Raw genomic sequence first — 13,643 nt, forward strand, 5'->3', positions numbered from 1 at the left:
CATCTCTCTGATATATTCATTGATATGCCAGTGCTGCAAAGAACACTGTTTACTTCTTTTCCTTTCTTCTCCTGTAAAACATGAAGTGGACCTTTCCTTACAACACCACTTACCAATTTCCAAGGAGTGAAAAAAAAAGGAATATATATGAGATCTTGCATTCAAAAACAAAACAAAACAAAAACTTGGAACTATAGACTTTCTTTTTGGAATGGAAAAGACTTAAAGATCATCTTTCAATAGTCCCCAACATGGGCTTCCTTATTCCTCGGGGAACATGAAGGACATTTCAAGAGCTATTTTAAAAATTTCAAAAAATCCCTCTCTAAAATATCTAGCTTTTGGCTAGGATTATAATAAAAATTTTATATTTACATTATAATAGAATTAGAATAAAAAGGGATATTTGAGGTAGTGAAGAATTGGGATTCACTGTCCTGGTGGAATATTGTTTGAGAGGGGTCACATAGCAAATTAGTAGCAGTCTGAGGTAGATCTGCCTCTTAGTTTTGGGTCTATAACCCTATTTACTATATCTGAATCCATGAATAATGGACAGTTTATAACACATTCTGGAAAGAGGAGGAATATAGTTGAATATAGTAAATAAACAGATTTTTCCACTGTGCTTATCACTGGTGACTACTCTCGCCAATCCAGCAGCTCTAGGAGGAAGCCATCATGCAGCTATACCCGCCCTCCCTCTGTAGCTGCAGATCCTGTCAGCATGGCTGCAAGTAGCCAAGATATCACCCCAACCACTGGATGCATATCGTGGTCACCCAGAAGCTGTAACTGAGAAAACATTTTACTTCATAAGTGACTTGAATCATGAGTGAGCCAGGAGCCTCCGCCTCCCCTCTTACTCCCACTGAGAGCACACAAGCTCCTGTACTTACTAAGTTCTCTTAACTGTGTACCATGTATCACTGGCTTCTTTTTCTGGACTCCAGGTGCAAGTAAAATTTCTCTCATAGTAGAAGATGCAAGAAATGTTCTCAGGCTTAGCCAGCAGAACTAAAATAAAACACACAACTTCAGTACATGATAAATACTGCCAGCATTGAATATTTTGATGAAAATAAGCTAATCAAAAGCTGGATTTGTTGGTTAGTTGCTAGGTATAATACATTCTCCTCATCAGGTCCATGGAAAAAAGTCTAACTCAATCTCTTCAATTATTCCCTATGAAAAGCTGGATTTCTAATTTTTACATTCTTACTCAAAAAAGCAATATTTGAGGAGCAAAAATTACATTAAGACACTGGGAAAATACAAAGTGTTAGTGAAATACAAAGTAAAGCATCAAATGATAAAACCACTCTGGATAACTGGGCAATGGATGATGTAGGGAGAAGAGAAAAATACAAAACGTTGAACTATGCCACACTTCGACCTTATCTATCAATAATTTTTTACCAGGAGAGTGTATAAAAGAGAAAATTTCTGAAATATCTTCAGCTGTATTTTCATATCTTATAAATCTTTCTCCTTCTAGTTCCCCATCCAATAATATCCATCCCTTCATACAGAGAGCAGATGCTACCTCTAGAACAGGGATCTAGACCCTCAAGGGGTCCAGAGATAGAATTCAGGGGTGCATGAAATTAAATAGGAAAAATTATGCATCTTTATTTTTCCTGAATCTATCGTTGACATTTACAAATTCCTTCCATCATGAATGTGGTCAGCAACCTACAGTAACATCACTACTTGTAACTTTGTCACCATTAAAAATCACAGTTACTTTCTGTTATATTTCAGTTGTTGCAGATACCTTGAAATATCAAATACTATTGTCACTATTACTAAATTAAGGTAATTATGAGGTCTTCTTATTTAATGTGTTAATAAAAAAACACATATATTACTATGTTACAAATTTGTTTAATATTTTGATAATGTTGTTTTAATATAGTTGGGTTCCTTTGTAATCCTATACATCTTATTTATGCATTTACAAGTATTATTTTGAGAAGCGGTCTACAGGCTTCACCAGATGACCAAGGGGTTCACCATACCCAGGCACACATAAACACAATTAAGAACTAAGGGCAATTTTAAACCAAGGGCAATGTTCAGCTCTGAGGCTCAAACTAACTTTTTTTTGAGCCTTTGGTAAGAGTATAGCCTTAAGAATTAGGCATTTTTGAGAGAGGAAGGCAACTTCTTAAGTTACCTTCAGATGTTAAAGCAAAGCTTTAATGCTTCTAGGAAGGTAGTCCCTACCAGACAGGAAGTAGGGAAAGGCACATCACTTCTAACAAGTAAAATATTGTAGGGGTTGGGGGGAAATGAAAATAAGGTAAAGTAAAGGGCTCAGTTGTGAGTGTTCTTGGTGGAGCAGTACAAACACATAGATGGGTCTCATGAACCAAGGCCATCTGGGCTGGTGGCCTATTTCACCAGGCACAGCCTGGAGGAGGTTACAGGCCTGTAGCCTAGAAGCCTCATGTTCTGTTCAGCACCAACTCCAGAGTGGCAGAGAAGTCTTAACACTGCACTGAGGGTAGGCTGGGGCAGCTCTTCAGGTGCACTCCATACAAGTGAGTGCAGCATGCAGAGATCCAGAAGTTCACTGTGTCTCAGAGTAGGTGGTAAGGGGTGGGTATAGATGTATGGGGCTGGTCCAGGCCTGAGATTCAGATGAAGAAGCTTCTGTGCACAGGGGGACTTCAGAACCACAGGCAAACAACTGGGGTATGAACTTCAGGAGTAGGTGCCAGAATGATGCCCCAAAGCCAAGATAAAGCCAGTTGTCCTGCAGTAGATAGCAGAGGAGGGATAAGATCACAGCAGACAGTCCAGAGAAGACCACAGGGCAACACAAGGACTGCTCACATGATTCAGGAGCCCCTGCCCAAGACTCTGAAGTCACATAAACCCTGCTCATATACCCAGACACCATCTAAGCAGGAGTGGGAGAAAGGCAGGAACTCTGAAACAGTAAGCATGTACCCCAGAGAGACTGAATTAGCTAAAAGACACCATAAACCAGAAGAAACTAAGACAATGTTAACAAATGTAAGTGCTACCCACTCCTCCCCTTTCTCAGCTCTACCTGGCTTTCCAAGGGAGAGGGGACTTTTGAAATTGATTAACTTGATTATAGCAAATAAAGATGCTATTAATTTTCTCTGCACATCTGACTAATACTGTATACATTTCAACTCTGTCAGAGGTTTTACTTTCTAATAGGAAGGCAGTAGTAAAGGGTTCCAGAATGGGTGGCATTCATTGTTTTGTTTAGGTTTGAGATTTTTTGGATTTGTACATACATTCACATATTTGCTCTACGAAATGCACACTGACCACATGGGTAAAGGAGCCCCTGGGAACGACAAACAAGAGTGAGGGAGAGCTAGGTGCCTCCATGTTGTGTCAACATTTCCAGCTCTTTCCTGAGAAGCTGCCTTCCTCTGAGTCCTGCACATGAACCTGATCCCTGCAGGTGACCCCTCAGTCAGCAGTTAAGTCAAAAGACTTTCTGTCTTTGCTACTTGCATGCTGAAAACCATGACAAAGCTGGTGATCTCTAATTCCAAATGATTAAAAAGACCAAAGTTAACCGAACCTGAACCAAATAATACTGCATTATTAAGTGGAGATTAGAAGTTAGACCAGTAACACATTCCTCGAAGAGCCCACACAGCTTGAAACTCTCCTTGAGGATTCCTTGGGTCAGCAAGCAGAATATTAATGATTTGACACTTCATAAGTGCCAGTGGGAACGTGGAAAATCCTACAAGACAGCGAACCAAGGGTCAGCAACAACGCCCCTGGAGGAACAACTTTCACACTGACCAACTCACTCCCTCTTTCCATGGCTCAGAGATAATGGCTGTATGTGTGTGTGTGTACATGTGGGTCTGTCTTTAGTCCTTCGGTCAAGTTTCTTACAAATAGTCATCCAATGTTAGCCTGCCCCCCAACCTCCATTTCACTAATACCTGTCACACTAACTCTTAGCAGGATTTCCAAGGTGATCCTTTGCTGGAGATCAAGGACACAAAACCTTTTCCCTATCTCCCCAGAATATTCTTTGGTCTTGTACTACTCTCATTACGGCTCCCTATGCTTTTTTTTTTCTTTCTATTTCCTTCTTCATTCTCACGCCACCATACATTGGCTGAACCCAAAGCTAGCCACCAAAAAACTAAGGCAGGAATAGATCCTCATGGATCCAAATATACCCCTACAAAACCTTGGTGAACCATGGTCTTACCTGTTTTTCCTCGAATACCTGTCCTTAGCTCTTTCAGAAGCTTTGATTAAATTATATAAAAGCCGTAAGTCAGTAAAGGAGTTAAACATCTGGGTTCTAGAACCATCAGTATCACCAGGTATCAGGAGAAGAGAAGGTGGTTCTAAAAACAATTTTCCACTCCACCTGAGCTTTTTTATGGAGTTACATTTGTTTTGCCCTTACTGTTTGGCACATGGCAAGAGAGAGCAACATTCTTACAGAGGCCACTTGATATTGGTATAGGGAAGGAAAAAATTCTTTTTCCTTTAACTTCCTGGGTTCTCCAGCTGGGGTCCTGTAAAATTAGACTGACGAAAGACAGATTAATAAGAGAAAAAGAGTATATTAATGCATGCAATGCATATTATGCAAAAGAAACCTCAATGAGGAATAACTCAAAGGGATGGTTAGAACTTGGGCTTATATAGCATCTTAAGGAAAAAAACAACAAATTTATAGAGAATAGACAAGAAAAAGAAAAGAAATTTAGGTTTTCAAGGGTGGCAAACTGTGGAAAGGTAAAATATATGCGGGAAATTAATGGAGCAAGGTTTGCGTCTGTGCAGGTCCATCTTGGCACCAACTTTCCGTCTTCTTCATGGCCATAAAACTTCCCCAGGAGAGGAGGTTTTCAGCAGTCCTCATTTTTCAGAAGTTTCTGCTTTTAGTCAGATAAAGGAAGAACCAAGAAGGCTTCATTTCTTCTTCATCTATTGAGTCTCATTTGCCTCCAGATCAAAATAACCCTTATGTCAAAGCAGCATATTTTGGGGTGGCATATTCTAATCCCCTACACTGGTATTACAGAAGAGATCAGTGATAAATAAAATGAATGCTCAGTAATACTTCCAGTGCTTATCAATATCTCCCCTTCCTGGACATATGAGAAGAATTTACTTCCTTGCCCCCTTGAAATTAGGCATGGCCATGTGACTTGCTTTGGCCTCTGACATGAGAGGAGAACTTAAGTGCTGGTGCATGATTCATCTTTCTCTCCTCCCTCTGCCCCTGCACAACCTGAAAATCGATGCTGAGCTGGTAATATATTAGGATGGTAGAGCCTGCATCAGCCTAGGTCCCTGCTTACCTGTGATGGACATATAAAGTTTGTTGTTTTAAACACTAATATTTGGGGCTTGCTTATTTCTGCAGCATAAACAATGCTCCCTGATTCATGTAAAAATAGAAAGCCTAGTCTGAAAATCTAGGATTCTAAGACTTGGAGGAGGAATTAACTTTAACAGTTTTGCTGCTTCTTCTTGTGTGTCCTCATGACATTCTAATTGTGCATATGTATCTCAGGTCATTTTAGCTTTGTTTTATCACAAATTAGGGGGTTGGGGGAAAATGGAATAAAAAGGACTAAGTCAATAAACAATATTAGGCTTTACTCTAACTTTCTTGCTTTACTTATGGTTACCCGTTCCAGTTTCAGTTATCTGGTGTGACACACACATCTGAACTGCCTTAACGTTATGTAACAGAACTGCCATGGCTGGCAGAGCTTACACATCTATTGTCCTGCCTTTTGACTTGCTGGCAACCAGCATGTCTATTTTAAATCTTATTCAACTTATCTCTAATTAGAATTCAACTCTTAAGTGGAAGGAAATTGTGACCAAGCAATGAAGGGCACTTCACCTCTGTTATATTTTTTACAAAAACCCAGTAGTACTGGACAGTACTCTTCATGACTGTCAAGGTCATGAGAAATAAGAAAAAAGCTAGGAAACTATCACAGACCAGCAGAGACTAGCGAGACATGACAATTCAATGCAATATAGTACCCCAAATTAGATCCTGGAACAGAAAGAGAACATTAATGGAAAAACGAGTGAGATCCAAATAAAGCCTGTAATTTAGTCAACAGTAATCTGCCAAATATCAGTTTCTTAGTTTCGGCACATGTACTGTGGTATTATAAGATATTAACAATGGGGGAAAGTAGATGAGGAGTACACAAGAACTCTCTGTACTATCTTCACAATTTTTCTGTAAATCTAAAATTATTCAAAAACAGAATTTTTATTTTTAAAAAATAGGGTAACTGAAGGCTAATTTGTCACTTGCACACATCTATCCTCCCACAGCTTCAAAAAACTACATAACTATATTCCTACATTTCTAGAAATAACTATTTCCCCTATTTTTAGAAATAAGGGGTAATAGTCATAAATTTCTTCTAAGAAAGATTAGGAGAATGTTCTTGCTTTTCAGAGAATTTCCCACATGTAAGAGGAGCATTTTTCAAAATTAAAAAGATGTTCTCAATCCCCCTTTTTTTCTCTACGCTCATATCACTTTGGTGCTGTTGCTGTCAGTCTTTTGAAAAGTGTCTTGAAATAGAAGAGTAAGGCTGAGCAGAGACCAAGGGAATGATAGTGCAGAAGGGAAGTAGGCTGGTAACTGAAGCCAGTTATGTAGGAGATGGTGTAAGTAAAAGGTGGTAAGAAGAGAAGACAAAGACGAAAGATAGGAAAAGACAAGCTGAGGGAAAAGGTGCTATGATGCACATAATAAGAACTTTAAATTGGATAACTGGGAGCAATTGTTGATTTATGAGCTGGCCAGGAGAGGCTAAATGAAATGGGGAGACACAGGCCTCCCTGCCTATATTGTCTATAAAGCTCCTGGGTACCACAGGTGTAACCCAAGGGGGCTGCAAGCCAGGCCATGCCAGGACAGAGGTCTGAAAAACATTATCTCTAGGTCATGACTGCTCTCTTGGTGACCCCCACTTACTACATGTTATGGGCTGAATTGTGTCCTCATTCAAAATTCATATGTTGAAGTCCTAATCCCGAGTACCTCAGAAGGTGACTGTATTTGGAGATAGGGCCTTTAAGGAGACATTAGTTAAAATGAGGCCATTAAGGTGAGCCCTGATCCAATCTAACTGTAAGAAGAGGACATTAAGATACACAGAGGGATGACTACATGAAGAGGAAGCAAGAGAAAAGCCAAGTGTGAGCCAAGGAGAGAGGTGTCAGGGGAAATCAACCCTGTGGGCACCTTGATCCTGGAGTTCAGTCTCCAGAATTATGAGAAAATTAATTTCTGTTAATTTAAGCCCCCAGTCTGTGGTATTTTGTTATGGCAGGCCTAGCAAACTAGTACACTACAGGATGCCTTCCCTACCTTCCCATTGCCCATTCTTCACTTTTCCCCCCTCTGGTCTTAATTTTTTTCCTTTAATGTAAGATGTGATCAAACTAATGGACCTTAGATCTGGAAGGTACTGTATGGATATTAGGCCCATAGTCTTGAGTTGGACCGTTGTAGAAATACATTGTTTCATCATTTCCCACATTCTTGGAATTTATTGCAAATAGTGCAAAAATTATATATTTTTGTTTTTATGTATTTACGTTTTATATGAAACCACTGCACTTAACACAAAAACTATTGAGATAAGCACTTATCATTACTCTAAAACAGTAGATCTTGACCTTTTGGGGGGGGGGGTCATATCTCCCTCTGAAAATATGATAGGCCATCTTGCCAAATTTGCATATGCATAAGTATATACCAAAATGCACACGCCTACCCACACAAATTCAGGGAGTTCACAAATCCTCTGTTGCCCATGAACATGTGCCATGTCCAGGTGTCCCTTTGTTATCAGGTAACAATTCTTGTCCAAAGAAGGCAGTAAGAATCACATAATCCATAAAAGGCCACAGGCCCACCTACCTGCCAGGCTGAATTTGCAGAGTAGAGGGAGCATCCACAGTGTCCAGGCCCACATAGTCTTCTAGCTATCTCAGGCAGGCTGGTGAGAGAGCTGAATATGTCATCAGTCAAGAGTTACTGTGCTTCCTGTCTCTTCTCAACAACTCTATTTCCAGTAACAAACAGATTCTGGGGATTTTGAGGAAAGGTATTTTATTTATTTTTTTAACTCTTTAATTTTTTTTTTTTTTTTTGGCAATCATCACATAGATCCCTTCATAATTACTCTATCAACCCTAGTCAACATTTTATTTTGTCCACAATTCATTCCACTATGTAACATGAAAAGTATACTAGCCACCAAGAATATATCCGAAAAATAGTACTGCCCTCTGGTCTCCGTCTCAGTTCCCAACATTCTGGCCAAATGGAACAACCAATAATTTCCCAAAAGCACGGTGTTATTTCACATCCCCATGCTTTGCCCATGTGGTTCCTTCTGCCTAGAATGTCCTTTCTCCCTTATTCTTCGCAAATCAATCCATCCTTCCAGACTTATCTCAAGGCTAACCTTCTCTAAATGCCCTCCCTGAACTCCCAGACGGAGTTGGCCAGCCAGTTCCTCCCTGTGTCCCATCCACCGTCCTTGCCATCTTTACTGCAGCACGTGACACACAGCATGGCATTTAGCAGTTTACCTATTGGCTTCTCTACATATAGGAAGCTTCCAAAGAGTAGAGCTTCTCTTACTCCTCTTTGAAGCCTTAGTATTTAAGACAGTGCCTGGTACATGGTAGACATTCACTATTGTTCATGGAATTAATTAGACTAAAAAGACTGTTGGCTCCTCATCATATCCCAGGTAAGATGGTGAGATAGTCTAAGGATAAGCAAATGTAAAAGCAATACCTCACTTTCAGGAAGAAATAGATGATGCTACATTTTCATCTGACAGATCATTATGGGAAGGGGGGAGAAGAGTTCTCAATAAAATTAATCATTTGAGAAAAATTCACATGCAGCATTTCTGGAGAAAACCACAAGGATAAAATTTTCTCATGTATGAACCAATTGAAATACCTAACTAACTGAAAATGCCTAAGACAATAAAGCAGAATGAGAACTTGGAGCTATAATAATAAAAATACTATCATGAAACAATAAGAGGCTGGTTACATATCAGCAATAGTTAATGACTGTTACTCAATAGCAGTAGCTATTCTTTCAAGAAATAACTGTTTTGATTTAAATGAGTCCAAAGTTTAAAGGGAAAAATTTTAATTTTCAATGAAAAATAAATGTGTTGTTTAAAAATTAATCATAACACTAATAGCATTTTTTAAGGTCTAATCATTAAAAATATTCTCTTAATTTTTTCCATCTCCTAGCCAGAAGGCGTGCCCTTACAAGTCCCAAAAGTATACTGCAAAGGGAGGGAGCCAAACCATGAAAACTCTATAGAAGCTATGATGTTGACAGTCTCAATAATTGAATAAATGAATAATTACAGATGCTAAAGCTAAAACTGCTATTCTGGGTTTTGCATTTTATTAATCTTATCAATATTAAATGTTGAATAAAATATTAACATATAAAATATTTTTAAATTAATAGTAATTATTGCTTGACTCCTTTACAGTGAGAATACTCACCTACTATTTGGGAAATTAAAAAAAAAACCTCAAAGAAAATCAACAGTACTAAATTATATGTAGAGACAAAGCTGGAAAAGTTGCAGTAGTTGAAGAGTGTGGCATTCTAGAAGTTCACACTGCCTGAGTTCGAGCCCTGGCACTCTCACAAATTAGCTGGTGACCTCAAGTATTCTCTTATTCATTCAGCACTGTGCCAGCCACACATTAGATGCTGGAATAAAAGAAGAGCCTGTCCCTGACTTCATTCTAGTTCAATGGTTTTTAAGAAGGAGAAGGGGGTCAGAGGACAGAGAGGATGTAAAATTCCAGGGTGAGCTACTGTCATTGATGGCTCTGTGTCATACCCCTCAAATGGGTTTGAGGCAAAAAAGGGCTGAGAACCACTGATCTACTTGCAGAGACAGAAGCATGGACACTAATCACAAATATCACATGCTCAGTGCTGTAATTATAATAGTGCAAGGAGAGCACAGAGCATCTCAGGAGAGGACTGACAGTGGAAAGCCAATAAGCATTGCTATTATGACAATGCCCCTCATTCTAATGCTTGCTTACCCTCCAGTGCCTTTTCCACTTTCCCTGACACACCGGAGGACCACCTCAAAGTGATTGCTCATGGGTGGTAAATGCGAACAAATGTGAGGTGCCTCCCAGGAACTTAGAAATAAGTTCAATTGAGAGTTCAACTAGCAAAATCTGTGCACAAAGGTGACCCTAGTTATCTGTGGGAGTAAATCAAGACTATATGGGTAAATGTTCAGTTGAAGAGCTTGAGTTCACTCCAAATGCCAGGCAAGGAAAACTGGTATAATCTCAGAGTTGGATCTGGAAAATCATCGTCATTCAGCTGCAGGAATCTATTCAACTAATTGAATCGTAAATAGAAGGAGATTTTCAGAACAGAAAGGAGAGGTCACCTCTGAATGTAAAACATCGATAGTTAAAAATAAAACAGTAAGTTGGCAGTGTTTATCCAGTACTATCTGCTCGAAGAAATGATGAAACTTCCTGTTACTGGAGCAATATATTCTATAACAGTGCAACCATCAGACCTCACCACAACCTTGATGAAAGATACCTCAAAACCCCAAATCTCTCTGATTGCTCTGATTCTGTGAAGCCTTCTCTGATTACTAATTTAGCAGAAGGGGAGGCCCTGAACAAGAGATGTGAGCCTTCTAGGGGGAGGGCGAAAGGGGTAAAGGGGCACAAAAGCATGGTGATGGATAAAAACCAGACTACTGGCAGTGAACATGATGCGTCTATACAGAAATTACTATTTAGTAATGTACACCTGAAATTTACACAACGTTATAAGCCAATATGACCTCAATAAAATACTTAAAAAAAAAAAAGAGACATGAGCCTTCTAGTTATTAGAAACACTATCCCCCCTTTGGTTAAATACATCAGTTTCTTGAATCTTAAATGATGTGAATCAGCCTCCCCAAATCTGAGCAGTTCTGGGTGCAGCAACACTGTGGGTCACAGGAAATTCACAAAGATGATGCCATACTCTTGAGGAGAACCATCAAATCATTTCCTGCATTCCCTGGGTCATCAGCCCCAACTTTTAAAATGCAGCAGCTTTTAATAACTGGACTTCAATGAGGTCACTTCCTAGAAAGACACAGTTTCTCAATGGTAGGACCTCATTTGAATACAGCATTTAATGGAGGCCTAGAATTCTCAAACAACACTATGAATATTCCATGCTGGACTAAAGGACTCAGAATATACAGTGATGCCACTTAAGTAATTCGTGGGGTATTATCTTTAAAGTACTAGCTACTGTTTGGAGTAGAATGAGTGGAAACAAATCCACGCAATTATTGCTGGCTATAGATAGTCGTTGGGGACAAAGCAAGAGGGAGAAAACAAAGGAGGAGATACTGCCTCTGCCAGTTGATGCTAAAAATTTTAGCATGTTAAATTATCCCTGCCTCCTCACATCCTGTCTCATAACCAAAGCAAAAGAAATAGAGTGTGGCTGTTCTACTTTCTAGCAATCCCCCACTACACACACAAGTGCGTACACATACACACACACACACACCCCCACAGGCCGCCCTCTGGCAATTCAGTTCCTACTCAAAGCTGCAGCCTGGATGCTGTTTCATCTGCTTTCACTTGTACAAAATGTACCACTATGTGATTTTTCCCGGGTCTGGCCCTACTTTCATTCATTCATTCATACAGTCACTCAACTAATGTATGCTGATACCCATTCTGTCCCAAGAACTGTGCACACTATGATATTGGGTTTTTAAATGATGAGTAAATTCGAGGAGGAGTAAATTCAAGATGCCGTCAGCTCTATCACTGGGAGGAAGGTAGCAAGCAGCTAGCTACCTGGCCTTATTCAGTGTCCGCAAATTCCTTACAGACCAGTAGAATTTGGTTTATAGTTTTACTTTTATTGATCAAGTAGAGGGGCCCCCTGTTCTCATTCTCTTTTAAATGTAGATTTGGAGCCTGCAGTGATGATGATAATAATAGTAATAACAGCTCTTTATTTACAAAGCACTTTTATACATATGGTCTCATTTGATCCTTGTCACCTTTGAGGTAAATGAGGCAGATATTTTTAGATTGAATCACATGAAATTGCTATTTTCATAAGTTTAATAGTCAAATATTGGCAATTTTAGTCTAATAAACTAATGTTATCCTTTCTTTTTGGATGAGGAAATTGATTACATACTCTGCCAAAGATGGGATCAAGAGTTATCAATATAGTGCCTATAGTTAATAATACTGTATTGCATATTTGAAAGTTGCTGAGAGAGTAGATCTTAAAAGTTCTCATCACAAGAAAAAATATTTTCTAACTATATATGGTGATGGATGTTAACTAGACTTATTGTGGTGATCACCTTGCAATATATAAAGTATCAAATCATTATGTTGTACACCTAAATCTAATATAATGTTCTACGTGAATTATACCTCAATTTAAAAAAAGAGCTGTCAGGTAACTACATTCAGTTTCAAAGTCTATAAACCCATTTGAGGTGCATGCTACCTTTGTACAAAGAACATTTTGAGATGGCAAGCAGGAAGATTGCCAAAACACAGTGATGATGTGACACTGAGACTACAAAATACCAATTATGTTACATAAATTATATCTTGTCCTTCTAAAAATCCCTGTAGAGTTGGCATTATTATCTCCACTTTACAGATATGGAAATTGAGGTTCTGCGATATTAAGTAACCAGTCCAAAAATCACGCAGTTTGTAAGTGGCATAGCTATATTCAAACCCATGACTGTCTTATTCCAAAGCCTAGACTCTTTCTACCAAAATCAAGCAGTAGCTATTAGTGATTTACTCGTCCTCAGCCCTCCTGCCACAAAACACCAATACACACAAGGATTTTCCTCCATATCTCCTACGTCTAATTTTCTGTAGCCTAGAGTTTCAAGAAAGATAAATCCATTATGTTCATTTATTTTCCCCAGCCCCTGACCTCTGACCCCCCGATTCTCCACTATCACCCCAGCATTTTAAAATATTTACAGCCAAAATATAGATTCCCTGTGACAATCAACAATCAGTCTAGCTAAGGAGCAATTCATGTGGTGGGTTCTCACCCATAATTTCACTGAAGAAAGCAGAAAAAGACTCTTGCATAACAGAAAAAGAGGCCTAATTTGCAAGGGTTTGAGTTATCAGACTTCTGAATGAGTGTGGCGCTCACCTGCCTGTATCAGGCGGTGTCTCACAGATGTCCTGCTGGTTCACAGGATCCGCATCAAAGGTGCTCTGTCCCTTCTGCACAAGTCAGGACAGGGAGGGCGATTTGGAATTTATCTACAAAAAGTCGTGTGAATATTTCCTCTCTGGTTGTCCAAGGGCTCTTCCTTTGCTTTTAAGCCCAGCCCCAGCCAGGGTGGCACTTAACCCACTTGTGCTGGGAAGTGGAGTGCATTACTGTAACTAAAAAAAAGAATCTGCCTCCATGGGACCACTCAACTTTACAGGAAAAGTGACATCTGAAAGTGCCATAAACAACTAAAAGGAATGATTAAATTTTAAATTTTAAATTCAGGAAGTCCTTACAAATG

At 39.2% G+C, this 13,643-nt stretch overlaps 1 protein-coding gene across 2 annotated transcripts in view; it reads right to left on the reverse strand.

The window, feature by feature from the left end:
• The window catches only part of IL31RA (interleukin 31 receptor A), a 99,561-nt gene that overhangs the window by 73,686 nt on the left and 12,232 nt on the right, over positions 1-13,643 (reverse strand). The window contains exons 2-3 of one of the 2 annotated variants that reach the window (XM_070519647.1): positions 7,940-8,030; positions 900-1,017 (exon numbers count right to left, since the gene is read on the reverse strand). In XM_070519647.1, coding sequence (XP_070375748.1) covers positions 900-1,017; positions 7,940-7,994 — 173 coding nt within the window. In that variant the 5' untranslated portion in view covers positions 7,995-8,030. Of the gene's footprint in view, positions 1-899; positions 1,018-7,939; positions 8,108-13,643 lie in introns of both variants that reach the window. The other variant, XM_070519646.1, reaches the window with a different exon arrangement.

This window comes from Equus asinus, chromosome 10 (assembly GCF_041296235.1).
Source record: "Equus asinus isolate D_3611 breed Donkey chromosome 10, EquAss-T2T_v2, whole genome shotgun sequence".
NCBI classification, from domain to species: Eukaryota; Metazoa; Chordata; class Mammalia; order Perissodactyla; family Equidae; genus Equus; species Equus asinus.